The sequence below is a fragment of the Girardinichthys multiradiatus genome, chromosome 7 (assembly GCF_021462225.1).
Source record: "Girardinichthys multiradiatus isolate DD_20200921_A chromosome 7, DD_fGirMul_XY1, whole genome shotgun sequence".
NCBI lineage: Eukaryota > Metazoa > Chordata > Actinopteri > Cyprinodontiformes > Goodeidae > Girardinichthys > Girardinichthys multiradiatus.
Window position 1 is genome coordinate 27900084 of NC_061800.1, and position 18850 is coordinate 27918933.

The window sequence follows — 18850 nt, forward strand, 5'->3', positions numbered from 1 at the left end:
TCGTCCTGTCCTAATGCAAGCGGAGGTTTTTTTATGTCTGTGTTTCTCCTGTGTAAAATCTCCCAGTCCATTAAATCGAACGCACTGATCTCCTTGGCAACCGTTCTGTATTGGGGGTAAGCGCGCATGCGCTCTCGTGTAGTGTATGTGAAATCTCTGGTCATAAGCGGTGTTTTCAGCAAAATAACATGAACCACAACTAGTTTCTCTCCCTTTACTTTTAACTGGGGTATTTAGCAGCGAGCAGACAGACATTAAACGTAGTGGTGCTCGTTTTAAAAGCTGGCTGTTCACAAAAACCTTGAGCTCAGAGGGGAGAGAAGCAAAGAGCATTGAGGCTCCATCATAGCAGAACAGTTCAGAACCAATTTGGAATGAGGGGGAAAATAAACTATATTTATAAACAGATTAAGTCGTGTTTTTAGACTGTCTATTGGTAGCGGATCTGATATTCTTTGTGTGCTCTTGGTTTTTGCAGCCTTAACTGGTTCTTGATGACGGCTTCATAGCAGACAGCCGTTCTTCCCTCTTCCCGGTACTGCGTACCGGCGCAGAATCTTTTAGTGGTACGCAGTACCGGACCGTACCGGCTCACTTTCACCCCTTCTTCTACATCTCTTTTTTACAAAGACACATTAAAACACTTTTTCCACACCCCCTTTATTATACATTATGCAGTTTGCTGTAAAAATGATTGAGGGCACTAGATGGTGCTGTTGCTCGTCCTCAGAGTTCGTAGTGCGTGTCAGAAGGTGGAGGTGCTGCACCTCCTTCATTGTCTGAACAAGAACCAACGGGAGAAGATCCTGCTCGCCTTAGTGTAATCCAGTTTCTCCGCGGCGCACTCGCTCAGTCGGCCGTCATGGCGACCGCAGGGAGCCTCTGCTGCGGAGTGAACCGCATCTAAAAACTCCCCTGGGATCCAGATTTCCTTTCCCTGCGCACGGACGTGGATGTAATACTTTTATTTGTGCTGCGGGAAGTACTTTGGCTTGGACAAGCCCGCATTAGCGGAGAGGAGAAGAAGGGGTAAGAACCGTGCAGCGCAAGTCTTCCGTCAGTGTTGCTCTGTTTAATGGAACTGAACTTGTTTGAGGAGATTAGGGTTAAGTCTTGGGAGTATCTTTCCCCGTGTCCTTTCGTGATTCAGTGGATTTTTTGGTGGCACTGTCCTCTCTGTCCTGCAGTGTGGATTGTATTGCACGAATATTCCTCAGAAGACGCGGCAGCAGTCGCTCAGGTTTCCTTGTGGTAATTTGATTCGTGGATCACCGTGACATTTAAATGATCAATACCTCATCAGCAAGTGTGCAAATGTGACCTTCCAGCTTAGTTTCCACAACGTGTCCAGGTGAGTCCGAGCAGTTTATTAATGTCAGTTGTAGCTGCTGGTAAAAATACCCCGAGGATTACTGCAGCCTCTGCTCTGTTAACCCACATTACAGTCAGGGTGTCAAGATTGTGAGAGGTGAGTCAGGGGAGGCAATTATTTTCCCAAGAATGCATCATGCATGTGTTTGGTAGACTTAGAATCATTTCACCTAATCACCACATACTACCAGTAATATTATAGGAACTTCAGCAAACCTAGCCACACCCATATCTCAGGATCTGTTTCAGAGCACAAGAGGAAATTGACCCGTTTTTCTTTTTTTTTTTTTTCTGGTTGTTTTGCTAAGCAGGTTCTTTCAGGTGGACAACTGGCTTTATCAGCCAGCAGCCTCTGGCCCTTCAGCTGTCACTAACGGTTTCCAGCTGTGCACTGGAGGGGCCCCTTGCATACAGAGGAGCCACTGTTATAAAACCCAGCTCCATGTTACACATATGTGGATAAGCAAACTTGTTCAAAGGCAGAGAGGTTACTCTGTTACTCTTTAAACGTCCCTCTGGTATTGTACACTGAGTAACCTGTTAAATACTCTGTTCTGTGTTTGCTTGGACCTGATTTAGGCACAAAGATTGAACACACAGAACTCCTGACAAGTGCATGTATTGGCTGAAATAATCACTGTCTTCTCTTTCCCTCGCCTCTATTTCACAGCTGCTTTGTGTGAACTGTCTCTGGTTACTTGCCATGCATGTGTGGGTCTCACAAGCCGTGAATTTAGAGGCAGAACACAAAACAGTTTCCAGAAATCAAGACAAGAGCGATGGTCGGTTTAGGGTTAGAAATAAGCAGGTTTGAATTAGAGTGTGCTTCTTTTACCAATTCACATCCACAGTGCTAGTGTTAGAACTAGCTCTTTGAAAACAGCAATATTTGCTCACAATACTCTGTGATGACTGAACAAAACAGGTACAAGTGGTACATTTTGTTTGTAAATGAAAAAAAAGCCTTAATAATCATCTACTCTTTTGAATTTTTTAACTGAACCATAGTTTGCAGAGACATTTCAACGGATCCCATTGAAAATACAGGAAAATTGATGTTTTTCCAGAATTAAAGAATGTGCTGCTTATGCAGATATATTTCAAGTTGAATTGTACAGGATATATGCCACAGTTTAGACCAGAAGACTATTTATCATGGTCTACATTTTTTACTTCATAGAAAAACTTATCTTTAAACTTTTGAGACACACTGCAGCATAAGATAACACACTGTATAAATAATGAATAGCTGTTTAAATGAGCTACCTATAAAATGTAACAAATGCTGATGGATTGAAATACAGAAGGAAAACATTTGAGGAGTTGTTTGGATATGTTGTAATTGATTATTCTACCAGACAAAAATGGCCGACTGTATCTTAGGAAATCTTGTTTGTTTTAACTGTGACCACAACTTTAAAGAAATTGCTTTCAATTTTTGAGAGTTATCTGTATTTTAATAACCGCTCACAACAGCTTTTGATGCGTCCTTTAAAGCTAATCGCGAGATTTTTTAGTAAAATCCATAAATTTTTTTAAGATATAGTTTGTAGGCTATAGAACCATATGTCATGGTCAGGCTTTCTGTTCTATTATGTTTATTTAATCAAGATAAAATTTACCCTCCCACAAGGAATCATTTATGAATGGATTCCTCCAGTGATATCACATAAGGTATACTATAAGAATGATTGAGTAAATTTAGTTTTTGTTCTGGTTTTACTCTTTCTTTATTTGGCTTTAATCAAATCCATCTTTCAAACCTGTATTTTCTTCTATTATATTCATATTGGTGTCTAGAAAGAGGGAAGCAAGCCATGTGGGTACGCTAAAGTAGTAGAGTTGAGACAAATTTGTCAAATTATACAACCGTTTAAAGTATTACAAGTAGATCCCAGCATTTACTCATTTTATGAGTGGCAATGGAATGCATGGAAGACAGTCTAATGGGGAAAAATTTAGAGTGGTAGGAGTTGCTTCAGTTTTTCCATCTTCTATTAACTGTCCATCATGGCAAGGGAGTCAAACTGCCTCAAACACATACGGTGGAATATATGCTTCAAAATCCATGTCACAGTCTGTTAAAAGCTGCTTGTCTGCTATAATTTTTTACTAATGCCAGCAGATCAGCTTGATTTTTGTGCCTCTTGTGGTGCCATCATCCCAAATGCATTCAAAGCCATACTTCACCCATGTGTATTATTGCTGGTGGTCACTTGTAAGCAAAATAAAAGTTCACCCTTACATAGGATCATTAAGCCATCAACAACTGGGCAGAACTTCGTACTGTATTGGACTATCCACCCCTTTCTTTGTGGCTTGTTCTCCACACATACTCCTATTACAGAACCGTCTCCTTTTGAAATGCCTGATTCAGCTTTCAGCCATAACTTGGCAGCAGTCACTCACCTCTGCAGCGGCTGAACATCTGCCCACTATACGCGGTGCTTGGTTCGTTCCACTTGGTGAGGTCTCAGAATGACATCAGTCTGCTGGAATGTCAGTTGAATGAATGGTTATGGGCTTTGAGTGGATCTGGCTGTGGATATACAGTTGGAAGCATGATAGTTGGATGTTATGTCATCGCAGAAAAACATTTTTCATCCACCATTTTAAAAGTCAATTTAGTGTCATCTGCTGATGATGATCATGTCCTTCTTACTCAATGTTGGAAGAGAAGATGTTTGTTGGATCCCATTTCATGGTGACCGGGAAAGATCTCCCCAAGCTGTTTGGTTTGAAATGAGAACTTGAGCATCAGGAAAGTAGTTTTGTTTGAAGCAATGTCTTACATAATCCTTGTTATCACCAACGTTTCATCTAGATGACAAAAGCATCTTCTTCTATTTGTATCCTTTTTTTTTTGTTGAGCACATCCAAACATAAACCATAAGCGATATGTTAACTGTGGAATGATTGGTTGACACTACTAATGTCTGAGCTGAAACTGTCTTTACCTTTGAAAATGCATTGAAGCTCCATCCATTCACCCATTCTTTGAGTCATGAGATGGGATCATGCGGTTAGCAGGGCCAGGATGGAAACCTTGACGTCTGTATTCTGCTCATTGTGGTGGATCCCAAGGCATTTCCAGGCCAGAGGGTTTATATAGTCCCTCCGGTAAGATCTAGGATGACCCTGGGGCTTATGGTGGGACATTCCACGAAACCTCCAAAGGATGGTTTTTCCATTGTATTATTTCTGCAATTGCACTGGTATTTTATTGATGGATTTTGATCATTTTTAAAACTGTTTCACTCTACTTCCAAACTAGAGATTATTTGTTTATTTTGAAGGGCTGCCATTGAATTTTTTCCAAGTTATGTTTTCTGCTCTCAGATTACTGTTCATTTACATCACTCTCAGTTCATGTCAGCAGCAGCATATTTACATGTTTGACATGTCGCCCTTGAGAACTGATAAAGCTCTTGTGTCTGTGAATTTTTGCCATGCCTTGCTTCTCTGATTTTCTGAATCGATTTGTCGTTGAACTGACTCTTTGATTTTACCCTCTAGCTCTGTGAGTCATTTGTCAGATTAAATTAAGGGTGATCTATGCTTTGAAATTAAGAAAACGCTGGAATCTTTTTTTTTTTTTTCTTACGCTGTAAATGAGACTCCCACAGGCAACAATTATGAGCCGTTAGTGTCGAGTGCAAATATAGCATATACCAGGAAGCCTTTCCTCTGGATGATAATGATTCCTTGTTTTAATTAGAACCTACACTATTAATACTGTGAACAACAGAAGGTTTAAATGCTAGCTGATTGCCTCCATGTCTGTGCTTCAGTGCAGGCTTTGCAGTGAGCATCCCAGAGCACCATGGTAAAGCCAGAGCCAGAGACCTTCTCCTCTGGAGCAGGTCAGCGTCTTGGAGCCCCTGAGACTCTTGGCATCAGCACGTTGGACCCCGGCCACAGGCCCCCAGCCATGCCCCCTGGACGACATGTCACTGTCAGAGTCCGTATGTTGGATGACACTGAAAAGGTTTTTGACATCTCGGTGAGTTGCTGTTTTGCTAATTTGCCCTGTAAGGTTTTTTGGTTTAATTGCTAGCACTAATACAGGAATCACACTTTCCATTACTGCAGTGTTTCCATTTTCATCTTGGCTGCAGCAGACTGGTAACAGGTTGGCATGGCAACTGAAAGTTGCATGCATGGATGAAGTGATCCTTTTAGAGGAATGTCAGTTTTCCTCCGGTTTATTATGGTACTTTCTAATCTTCCAATCTGTCTAGGTTTTGTACCGTATTGTCCTGGCAGTCTTTGGGAAATTTTAAATAGCATGATGACTTACTTTTTATTGCACAGGTGTGTGAGGCATCAGCTATATAATGTGGTGTTTTCTTAGGTATGAAGTGTAAACAGACAGGTGCACAAGAGAAACTGGAACATTTCTTTTGTTTTTAAAATAAGCTACTGTTTTCATTCTATTTATTGTTTCAGGATTTAGAGGATTTTCCGTCTTCTCATTGTGATCCAAATTTAAACACAATGGACTAAGCTAGTTGGATGGATTAAGGAAAGTCACATTTAAATTAGAAACTAATTGTGAATGAGTACTTTCTTTATACTAGTGATACTTTAAATGGAAAAAAATTAAATTACTTTACCCGAATGGGGAGACATAAAGGAAACAGGATGCATTATTCTCTACAGCTTAGTGATAAAAGTAGTTGTCCCAAATACTCAGATCAACAAAGTAATCCGCAGCTGAAAATAGCACCTTTTATAAATGTACATTTACTCCTCATTGTGTAACATTTACACAGCTTATAATGCAGTTGTGGACAATAAATATTTCCAAAGGGCCACATGAGTAACTGTGATTGTTGTTAAAGGGTCATATCAATGGATTAACTCAGTTATTTAGTCAAACATTTTACAAAAAATATATACATTTCTCATTTAAGATGAAAAACCTTCTTTGTCTGTAAATATGCTCTATCCAAAACTCTTTAAGTGGCATAGTTTTGGCTTCACCTGGTACAAATTCTATAAAAAAATCTCCTATTAAGGAACTTTTTGTTATCCGATTATTTATTGATTAATCGAAAACATTGTTGACAGATTACATAATCAAAATAATAATTAGTTTCAGCCGTAATAAGACTCTTGTTAGCTGCTGGTTTCAGTAGTAAAACACACTGAGAACCTTGTTTCTTAGTTTCAAAAGTTATCTTTGAAACTAAGTTATCTATGCTCAGTCTGGTAATTTGAATTGAAGTTGTAATCACAGAGAACAGCAGCCTGTTCTTCAAAAACAGAGCCACTTTACACTTCAGTAAATCAACTCGTAAGAATAGAGCTGCACTATATATGGAAATTGGATTGTTTTAATATTACTTGGTATCTTGGGCACTAGCATCTGTGTCAGTTGTGGGCATCTACTGCAGTGAGACACAATCCATCTGCCTGAATGTCTCTGGCATGCATATTGTGAAATCATGATTGAAAATAACCAAAAAGTATTAAATCACAGCAGCTACTTTAAAAATAAAAGCAGCACATTTAATTTTGTGTGCAGAATTAACCCTTCATGCATGTATAATTTCAGATTTTTCTGTTGACCACTGTGGGCAATCTGAAAGGGTGGGTTGGGCCATAAAATGTCCAGGCCTTTTATGCTAGAAACTGCTAAGCCTTTTTACAGACAAGTAAGTAGATTAAGATAATTTGGCTACTTTTATGTGTTCAGTTGTGCAAAAAAAAAAAAAGTGTGGGATGCAGGATTTGATGGTGAAGTGAGAAACATATGTGCCTCAGTCTCATCCCTGGAAATGATTAACAGGTGGCACAGTTTCACCCAGCATTCCAGTGGAAAATATGGACGGTTGCTTTCAGACCTTGAGGAGAAAGCTGTTCTGTGTCCAGCAGTGCTGCTTATCAGGACTCAGGGGCTTCAATAAATGTCTGGTTATGTGTACTGATGAGATAGTATGAACATGTATGTCCATATGTGCAATTTGGAGCATAACTGGATGCAGAAATGTTCTTTTTCTTGTGTATGGTGACTGATCTCCAGTGTATCCTGTGCTGGAAACAGTCAGATTTTACCAGTTAAATTCTATTTAAAGGTTCTTATTTGCTCTACATAATATGGTTTGGGTCAGTTAGACCATTAAAGCCTAAGATCTATTTGTTCTTGACTGCAAGCATCTTTGTAGTCTTAACTATCCAGTCTTCAAACAGGTTCTGCCTCTTCTCCTTTTACAAGTAGTTTGTCAATACCATGCTCTTTGAAAGTAGCACCACATTCTGCAATGAGGCAAAACATGTTATAAAAACATTTAGTCCACCTCCACAAACCTGCTGTGAAACTATTTTCTTGTTTATTTTCAAAAGTTTAAATCAATTTAGTTAGTTGCAACCCGCAAACATATGATTACATGTAATCATATGTTTTTTACTTATGCTTAAAGCCCTAAAATAAATGCCACAGCAAAATCTCCCTTAAATATGTTAAAAATTACACTTTTGAAAGTGAGTGTTTAATTAGTGGCCAAAAAAAAATGCTGTGTTAATAGTTGTTTTAGCTATACCACTGCTGCCTCAAATATTGGCACCTCTTGTTAATATTTTTAACAAACCCAAAAGAACAACACTTAAACGTCTTGCATTCACCATTCCTCTCTACATCGTCCAGAGTCCTGGGTCCTCTCTAATGCTCTCTTCTCTTCAGCTCGCCTCACAGGTTTTATGCACATTTAGGTCTGGAGACTGAGAGGTTGATTTCTGTGTGTCAGACATCTTTTCTGTGTTGATTTGGCTTTATCTTTTGGATTATTTTCCTGCCAAAAGATACAGCAACTGATTTTCCATTCAATGCCTTTTTGTTTCAAAGAGCTCATAATTCTATGCACATAAACAAGCTCCCAATGGCCTTTGTAAAAGAAATGGGCCCACAGCATCACAGATCCCGCACCATACTTAGCAGTGGGTTTGAGACCAATTTTCTTTTCTTTTTCAAAAAACCAGCCTGGATTGTTTTTTCAAAAGAAAAAAAGGTCAAAGCACATTGTTCCAGGCGCATTTAGCATGGGTGCTGGTCACCTCACTTCTTCGCCATTTCATACTTTCACAGTTCATTGCGGGTAATTTTTGTACTTACCATAATTTAATTTGAATCCACCTCATAAACGTTTAGTTCCTGCATTGAATTTATTACCTGGTTCCCTTTGAATGAACGGAATTTGAATTGCTCAGACTGAATCTGTATTTGCGTAATTTACAATCAAATGCATTGGTTTGAAAATTAGTTTCACTAAATTGAAACAGAATTTAATGATTTCTAACTAAATTTATTTGCTTTGAAAATGTACATCATTGTTTTGAAAATTCAGTTTGACTACTTTTACTTTACTCAAATCATGCAGATGAGTTGTTGTGATGGTTAATAAAAAAGAGGAAACTCAGGCAGGTTGGACCAAAACAAGCTAAAGATGTTGCTCAGGGTAACAAAAGAACCCTGCTAACAGAATGCTTTATTCAAGCTTAATTTAACACACATTATGGCCTGCACCTCAAGTCGGCATTCCACATAACAACCTCTGTGGGTTTTGTAGGTTTTGTCGCAGGAGGTGTCAGTGGAGTATAATTTCTGCAGAGCCCGGTTTGATTTGAGGTAGAAAGATCAGAAAAAACTAGTTTCTAAGCAGCTTCCTTAGACTCACACAGAAGTTGAATTCAGTGTAACAAGTTTATCATACTAGTCATACCTATCTACCTGCGGTATCTCAGAAGAGTTTGTATGAACTTTTTATAAATTTGTAATCCAAATGACATTAAAAGATTCAAAAGACAAAGTGGGTTCCTGTTTATTTGAATCTCTTTCCTGCTGCAGTTAGCAGAAATTGCTGCATGGGTTACAAAACACATTCTTCAGGCAATTATCTAGTCTTTTATTTGACAACAAGAACATATTGTATTGGTCTAGATTTACTTGTCTCAGATGCATCTTCTATTGAAGCAAACAAATAGCCTCACCTTGTTACTGATACGAAAGGCTTTAATTCCCATCCCTCTGCTTAAGCCGGCTAGGTTTCCACCTCAGCGGGCTGAGTATCAGATGGTTGGGGAACAAAAATGTGCCATTGAACCAATTTGTGGGTCAAATACCATGCTATGGCCTACTTAGGACTCTGGCTGTGAACATGAATTTGTTTTGATGCTGACGTCTGACACATAATACCTGGACTTTCCGTTGAAAGTGGACTAATTATTAAATAAATAGTAGTAAATCAGATTTCATTCAGGTTGTTTTATGGTTTTATGAAACACAATTTACCTAAAATGGTTTTCCTGCCTTTTTGTTGATGCAGGGTTTAGTAATGCAGAAAATCTAGACTTCAGCCCTCCGTCTATGTTTTGGTCCTGAGGCTAATATACCCCAACTCAGTCTAATCTGATGTTAAGATGCTCACTCTCACTGATGGCAAATGAATAAAGTTGTCTGCGATAGATTGCAGCATATATTGGGAGGTTTAGAGATGGGGGATGGGTTGATGAAGGCTGAGTGGAGAAAAAAGTCATGCTCATTTCTTTGAATAAAGGAGACATAATATGTTGGCCAAACCTCAGTCAGTTTTATTTAGTTCAGTTTATTTTAATTGCACATTTCCACAGCAAATCCAGTTTGGTTCAGATTCAGAAACGACGGTGAAGCAGAAACACTAGGCACGGTGTACCCTCTATGGAAATATATGCAAAGGAAGGGTAGAATAATAATGACAGCAATACCTTGGTCACTGGTTTATCCAGGACAGAGGCACAGCTTGTGTGGAAAGACAAACTTTACATGGTTAATGTCTGCAATAGCTTTTTCATTGGGTTTTTCCATGAAAGATTCACAGCAAAATACAGAATATCTTGGCAAGGAGTACTTTCTATTGAGAGAAAAAGAGTACACAGTAAACGGCAGCAATAGCTCTTTCAGTGCCTGGGTCCAAGAAAAGAGGTGTTGCTAATCGCAGAATCACTAGACAAGGACTACTTTTTATATAAACTAACACAAAGAGAGTACACAGAGCTAATAGCACCAATAGCTCCATTAATGTCTTCATCTGGGAAAAAGACACAGTTAAACACAAAAGGAGTTCTTTCCATGGAAAGAAAAAGAGTACACAAAGTTAATCACAGCATGAGCTCTTTGCGATGGGTTCCATTAAAGAAATATGTTAAGCTAAATGCAGAATTACAAGGGCTGGAGTACTTTCTACAGAAACAGAGAGTACATACAGTAAATGCCCACTGCAGCTCTGTCCATGACTTTATACACGGAAGATGCACAACTGAACAGAAAAACTCCTGCCATTTACACAGAGTAAATGGCAGGAGTAGGTTTGTCAATAACTAAGCCCTGGAAAAAGGCACAGCCAAACATAAAGCACCGGGCCACGCAAACATAGACAGAGAACACCAGGTAGTAATCATTATGATATTGTATACTTGCTTGCAATACTGTAATGGAAAACTGATTTTAGCAATAAAGTCTTTAACCATTAAAAATTCAGACAAGGTTTCCTTTGATGTTATCCTGGTACTGCTGCCCATTTTATCTAATGAGCTACTCAAGATAGAGTCCACTCCAATCACACTCCTGACAACTTCTCACCACCCATCACTTTACTCATGCTCACTGTGCTTCACCCTTTATACAGAAAAATATCTGGCTTAATAACAATATTATCACCTGGCATTTTTCTGTGCTTTCTGCATAATGGAAATTTACTTTTCACACTCTATTAGGCTACAAAATAAAAAGGCTTTCGCTTCCTAAATCATTACGACTGTAAAGCCAGCAGCACATTTGTGTGTCGGCTTTAATAAACATGCTGAAGTGACTATTACTAGTGGTTAATTTAAAAAAAATTAAATCACCTCAGATCACATTTTTGTATGAACATTAATGACTCAAAAGGAGGAACTATCAAAAGAGAGGAAAAGATAAAAAGCAGACAGTATGCTGTATTCACAGGTGGTGAAACATGAACCTAAGACAAGAGCTGAAGATAGAGAAACAAACGGACAGAACAGCTCAAAAAGCATAGCAAAAGAGGTTTAAAATTCCCCAAAAGGTGCAATGTGTGAAACTGTCAGTTAGTTCAACCCTTTATCAGCAAGGAAACACTATGGAATAAAATGTAAAATCATGCACAAAAATACAATTAACATCTATCTAATTTTATATTTCTATAAATATTTCTAAAGGAAACATTGATCAAAATAAATAAATGCTAATTTAATAAATAAACAAATACAAAATAAAGTAATAAAACACAAATGCATCTAAGTATATATTCAAAATTCCATTAAAAATAAAATTATATTTATGGAAAGCAGATACAAAATCTAACGTGACAAGTCTGCATAAATGTAAACTCATTAATTTCAAATCTCTGGCTGTGAGACTGCAGACATGCAAGGCTGCACAGTGGTGGAGTTGGTAGCACTGTTGCCTTGAAGCAAGAAGGTATTGGGTTCGACTCCTGACCTCAAATAATTGAAAATTTGATTCTGCTGGTGACTGACCTCTACAACACACATATCACACACATATGAATACAAATTTATACACGTGTTTATGTTTTCATAAGGTATTTCTAAGTAGGTTATACGAGTGCGGGTACATCCAACTATATATTTGCTCAACTAAGAAGGCATTCAACACTATTGTTAATAGAGACTCACAAAGAAACAGGCTGGTGGGCAGAATCAGACAATTCTCAGCTAACAACTTAAAGTTAGCTATTTTCAGTTTCACCACAAAAGATAAACATAAAGGAAAACTGTATTTTCTGCGAGCGACTAGTCTGCGAGAGAGAGCAAGACTTCACCAGATAACAGGAAGGCTGAAGGTGTTACAGCAAAGTTGTTTTGTTTTATAGTTTAGCTCTTTCAGCCTTTTTCTTTGAAGTAATTTGCTGAATTTGGAAATATTGACAGCCTTATGGAGATCTCAGTTCAAGTAAGGATCTACATTATCTAGGATACTCACGCAATGAATGCCTTTTGAGCAATCATAACCCTGCTAATCACAATTACAGGATGTTAAAAATGATCTAGAATGTTAAGTTTATAATAATATTTTGATAATTCTTTTTATTTATTTATAAAATATTAGTAAATCTGTGTTTCACGGTTCCTACTCTCTCACTAACACACACAGTTTGTTACCTCCGACCCAAATCTAAATATGAATGACATATATATATATATATATATATATATATATATATATATATATATATATATATATATAAATGTATAGCACTGTTTCCTTGCAGCAAGAGGGTCCTGGGTTCGACTCCGATCCGGGGGTCTTTCTGCGTTTGGATGTTTTCCCCATACATGCGTGGGTTTTCACTGGGTACTCCGGCTTCCTCCCACAGTCCAAAAATATGACTGTTAGGTTAATTGGTCTCTCTAAATAGCCCTTAGGTGTGACTGAGTGTGTGCATGGTTGTTTGTCCTGTATGTCTCTGTGTTACCCCGCGATGGATTGGCGACCTGTCCAGGGTGTACCCTGCCTCTCGCTCGTAGAATGCTGGAGATAGGCATCAGCTTCCCCATGACCCACTATGGAATAAGCGGTAGAGAAGATGAATGAATGAATCATTTCAAAATCCAGTATCAGTTGCTGATCAGTCAATTCAGATCAGTGAATTCATATAAACGTGTTGTTCTTTGCCTACTTCTGATTTTAATAAACACCTTGAACATATCCCATAATGAATTATCCCAGTATTAGTGTTCCTTTTTGCATGAAGATTAAAAAAAATTACCTTTCTGATGAGATTACCTTTTTTTCTGCCAAATATGTTCCAGTGCTTATTTAAAAGCCTGTTTGTTTAACTTAGAACCAGATATTTTTGTTTTGACTACCAGAGCCCAAGTTTTGATCAGGAGAAGAACTAGTTGCAAGATTATTGTAAAGAAACTCTTTCTTAGAGGTTAGAAACAGACCTAACCAGCTAAAACTGTAGTACTGTTAAGTTAAGTTTAGCCTCTAGTCTAGAGGTCAGGTGATGCAGGTTTTTTCTGTTAACAAAAATTAGAATTTCTGGGTGGTTGGAGGCCATTATTTTAGGCCCATACAGTTTATTTTAACTGATTAGTTTTTTTCTTTATTATCTATAATTTCATAACCTTTGATTCAAATTGTATTTATCTCTCTGTGCAAATGGTGATGGAGACATTAGGTGGCTCAATGAGTTCTTTTCCTGCTCACATGCTTTAAAGACACAATGTTACAGACAAAAATTACGTGCTTTTTGTTTTACAGTAACGGTATACATACATAGGTTTTCTTCTCTAATTCCTCTGTTAATATGGTGTTTGTACACACCTTTAAGCTCATATTTGTACTAAATAACCCACAATTTGAATTTAATGAGGAGAACAAGGACATAGAGAGGACACTGCTGAAGACCCACATACAGTTATGGGGAAAAAAATCAGGACACCCCATTAAATAGTTATTTCTTTATGATCTTTTATTTTTCAATGAAAAGAGAGCCATCTAACTGCAGGTAACCAACAGTAATTCACTTTGTTTTACCCATGAAAAAATGCAAAAATGCATGTTTGAAATTAGGAATTGTATTTTAACCATCTTTCTTTGAAAGCCTTCAGTGGGATGCCTTTTGTAAACATTTATCTGTCTCCGTTTGAGGGGTTTTTGTTCTGGTGTCCAAATACTCTTTTTCAGACTCATCTGTCAACGAGACGTTCCAGATGTCCTGGTCTTTGTCTGATTTTACTGGCATCAACATTAGCAACAGCGTGCTGAAGGTCCCGTGATAAAATCTTTTGGGGGGGGGGTTAGCGTTTTATTTATATATATATAGTACAGACCAAACGTTTGGACACACCTTCTCATTTAAGGAGTTTTCTTTATTTTGATGACCATGAATATTGCCGCTTCACACTGAAGGCATCAAAACTATGAGTTAACACATGGAATTATATATTGAACAGAAAAGTGTGAAACATCTGAAAATATATCTTATATTCTAGGTTCTTCAAAGTAGCCACTTTTTGCTTTGATTACTGCTCCGCACACTCTTGGCATTTTGTTGATGAGCTTCAAGAGGTAGTCACCTGGAATGGTTTTCCAACAGTCTTGAAGGAGTTCCCAGAGATGCTTAGCACTTGTTGGCCCTTTTGCCTTCACTCTGCGGTCCAGCTCAACCCAAACCATCTCGATTGGGTTCAGGTCCGGTGACTGTGGAGGCCAGGTCATCTGGCGCAGCACCCCATCACTCTCCTTCTTGGTCAAATAGCCCTTACACAGCCTGGAAGTGTGTTTGAGATCATTGTCCTGTTGAAAAATAAATGATGGTCCAACTAAACGCAAACCGGATGGAATAGCATGCCGCTGCAAGATGCTGTGGTAGCCATGCTGGTTCAGTAGGCCTTCAATTTTGAATAAATCCCCAACAGTGTCACCAGCAAAGCACCCCCACACCATCACACCTCCTCCTCCATGCTTCATGGTGGGAACCAGGCATGTAGAGTCCATCCGTTCACCTCTTCTGCGCCGCACAAAGACACGGTGGTTGGAACCAAAGATCTGAAACTTGGACTCATCAGACCAAAGCAGAGATTTCCACTGGTCTAATGTCCATTCCTTGTGTTCTTTAGCCCAAACAAGTCTCTTCTGCTTGTTGCCTGTCCTCAGCAGTGGTTTCCTAGCAGCTATTTTACCATGAAGGCCTGATTCACACAGTCTCCTCTTAACAGTTGTTCTAGAGATGTGTCTGCTGCTAGAACTCTGTGTGGCATTGACCTGTTCTCTAATCTGAGCTGCTGTTAACCTGCGATTTCTGAGGCTGGAGACTCGGATGAACTTATCGTCCGCAGCAGAGGTGACTCTTGGTCTTCCTTTCCTGGGGCGGTCCTCATGTGAGCCAGTTTCTTTGTAGCGCTTGATGGTTTTTGCGACTGCACTTGGGGACACTTTCAAAGTTTTCCCAATTGTTCGGACTGACTGACCTTCATTTCTTAAAGTAAGGATGGCCACTTGTTTTTCTTTACTTAGCTGCTTTGTTCTTGCCATAATACAAATTCTAACAGTCTATTCAGTAGGACTATCAGCTGTGTACTGTATCCACCTCCTGCACAACACAACTGATGGTCCCAATCCCATTTATAAGGCTTGAAATCCCACTTATTAAACCTGACAGGGCACACCTGTGAAGTGAAAACCATTTCAGGTGACTACCTCTTGACGCTCATCAACAGAATGCCAAGAGTTTGCGGAGCAGTAATCAGAGCAAAAGGTGGCTACTTTGAAGAACCTAGAATATAAGACATATTTTCAGTTGTTTCACACTTTTTTGTTCAGTATATTATTCCACACGTGTTAATTCATAGTCTTGATGCCTTCAGTGTGAAGCTACAATATTCATAGTCATGAAAATAAAGAAAACTCTTTGAATGAGAAGGTGTGTCCATATATATATATATATACACACACACACAGTACAGACCAAAAGTTTGGACACACCTCACACCACACACACACTCACCAGAAACAGATTTTTTTATATAACATTTAATTTAAAGTTTTTAAAAGGTCTTTTCTTAATTTGTTTCTTGTGTCCTTACATTAGTCAAACCTGACTAGTGTTAAAAGTGAGATTTAATATCCATATGTCCAAAAATGTTTATTAGCATCCTCTTATCTAATCTGTGCAATCCAAAAGAGAATAATAAAAAAAAAAATCTATGTGAAGTGAACCTAAAGCAGCAGTGGATGAACACAAGCTCTTTTTTCTCCACAAGTTTTTCATGTTAATATTCCCATTTGGGTTTGTAAACACTAGCCAAAGGAGATATGAATTTTAATGACAAGAGTTTCCATTAGAGGGAGAAGCTTAACATCCCATTTCCAATTTTAACGTGCTGCCTTGGCTTACTCCAGGGTTTATCGTCACTGTTTCCAGTGTTTATCACAGCACAGCAAACTGGAATGTGCTTTTAATAAGTTAGGAGATGAAATCACAAAGAATGCAGCTCTGACTGTAGAGTTTTAGTCCTTCTTTAGCATGTGACCAGCTATATTTAACCTATTTGGAGACCCAGACAAGACATCTCATGTGACAAGGGATTTTTCCTCCATAGATTTCCATAACTGTCATGAGTTTATAGTCTGAAACCACACAGAGAAACCAGGAAAGTAGCGGCCACCCAGCCAAAAGTGGGCTATGACACAAAAGAAAATAGCTGGACTCACTCCAGTTAAAAATTCTCCCCATCAGCCCATCACTCCCAAATCGTTTCTCCCATATGCTGTCACCAATTACTGAAATAAGAACCAATTAGAGCACATCTACAGGGTTTTATTGTCAACTGAATGACAGTGAGGACTGGACTGGATGAGTAAAAAAGGGCTTATTTCAGCTCTGTCTTCAGTAGCTTCTCTATAGCTGTTCGACCACTGATTGGTCATCATAGATAAGCCGAGACTCCGGGATTACAGGTAATTTTAAACAGGTGATTTTAAAAGAACATTTTATGGAGAATTTTAGTAAACCATCAGTTATTGCCTCTGCTATCTGACATTTCCTCAATCTTTCTTTTTCCTTAATATTTGGTAAATGCAGAAGAAGATAAACTCACATAGCTTGTTTGTAGTTGCTTGAAAGCTTTTGTTTTTGTAAGGACAAATTATTAGCTGTGTAGTAAGATTCATAAATACTTAGTAGCAGCAATAACTCTTAAAGCCAAATCCCCTTATATGTGGAACAATCCTGACTCTTGTTTCTGTTCTAGTCCTGTTAAATTCAAATTCTGCCTTTAACACTGTTGGCATCAACATCTCTTTAAAAAGACTTTAACCTGCTGTTGGTATTAGAGGGAATGCTTTGAACTGAGTTTTATGCATGATTATATCCACAGGGTTCTGGGTTTGGGGATATTCTGTTTAGTCTTTTTGAAAACCCTATATGCAGTTTATTTGTTCTGCTGATGATACTCTTCTCTATTTACCCGTGAAGTTCGAGAAAACAAATTGTGCTACTAAAATTACAAGTTTACCTTGAAGAAATTAAGCCCTGGAGGTTTAGCATTTTTTTTCCCATCATAACCATGGAAAAACTAAGATAGGACTTTTATAAACAGAGGACTGGTTTTAAAGAAGTCTTTTATTGATAAAGATAAAAGTACAGCATTTTTGTATCTATTGAACATAAAACGTAAAAACATTGTTTTCCAAACTAATGCTGAAGCTTTTTTCCACACATTTTTCTCTTCCAGGCTGAGCTGTTGCAGTCCAGTTTTAGCTGGAGGCCGGAATAACTCCCTAAACATTTAAACACACTTAATTTAGAATAGATTTTTTACTCTTTTGTGCGTTAATGATACTTCTGTAATTCCTTCATTTCCAGTTGGTTTGAAAACCACTTTGTCTACCAAAGAGCCTATAGCACATTTTGGTATTTTTATACATTGTAGAAAAAAAAACAAATCAGAATGTGTCAGCCATATTTCAATGAAAACCTGAAATCAACATCGGCAAGAAAACTTGATCGGAATTTAAATGACGTTATATTATAAGATATAATATTATAATGTATGATGTTTTATAATATAATTAGAGTATTGTATTATAAGTTTTGTTGTTGTTTGTTACTGTCTGCACTGCACGGCTTGGTTTTGTCTTGTAAAAGACTTCAAAATGATGAAAAGTTGTATCAATAAAACTTAGCTGAATTAAAAGGATGCCCCTACCACTGTTTGTTTTATTCCAAGCTGTAAATGAAAGGATTTTTTTGAGGTATTCTGCAGTTCAAATGGCATCTCTATGATTTTTAGCTATTGTATGAGCAGAGGAAGCCTTTGCAGCCTGGTGGGAAAGACGATCATAGAGAAGCCTTGAGGAGACCAGGAATTACCAGCATCCAGGCATCTGATATTTGTCACTGCTGTCGCTTCTGCTACTGTTTTACATTTGTTCACTTTTGGGAGCCTGAAAAAAGAAACCTTTCTTATATCTCTTCCCAAATTCTGCTGTTCCCAGAGGGATTGTTTCAGCGGACCACAATCTGTTGTCATTCAGTCTAAGAAAGTGCGTGTAGCTGCCTTTTGTGGCCTCCAACCATGTTGAGGAATTATTTGTCATCCCTCTTTTTCCTGCCTTGCTGCCACCATGACCCCTGAGCTACAGGACTGAACCCTCTGGGTTGTGGTTTAGATTATGCTTCTATGAACATGCATCAGTAAGAATTTAATTTATGTAGGAGTTCCTATTTGAAAGGGCTCATGAAACGCCCGCTTGGTAAGATGTGAAGGGTTGTTGTGTTCCAGACTTCTGCCTTCTGCTGATATCTGCTGGTGAAGAGTAAAGTGGGGAGGAGGTGTTCAGGAGATTATTCATGTGAGGGTGCCGCACCAGCTTGTCTTTTTATTTGGTCTCCTTACGTGTAGCATGTCACTAACGTTTTAGCTTGTCTTCATTTCAGTGCTGATTGCC

General features: G+C 38.3%; 1 protein-coding gene across 2 annotated transcripts in view; it reads left to right on the plus strand.

The window, feature by feature from the left end:
* Positions 1 to 739: 739 nt before the first annotated feature.
* Positions 740 to 18850, plus strand: part of LOC124871331 (FERM, ARHGEF and pleckstrin domain-containing protein 1-like) — a 75201-nt gene continuing 57090 nt past the window's right edge. The window contains exons 1-2 of one of the 2 annotated variants that reach the window (XM_047370583.1): positions 740 to 1029; positions 5163 to 5374. In XM_047370583.1, the coding sequence (XP_047226539.1) occupies positions 5195 to 5374 (180 nt within the window). In that variant the 5' untranslated portion in view covers positions 740 to 1029; positions 5163 to 5194. The remainder of the gene's footprint in view (positions 1030 to 5162; positions 5375 to 18850) is intronic. The other variant, XM_047370582.1, reaches the window with a different exon arrangement.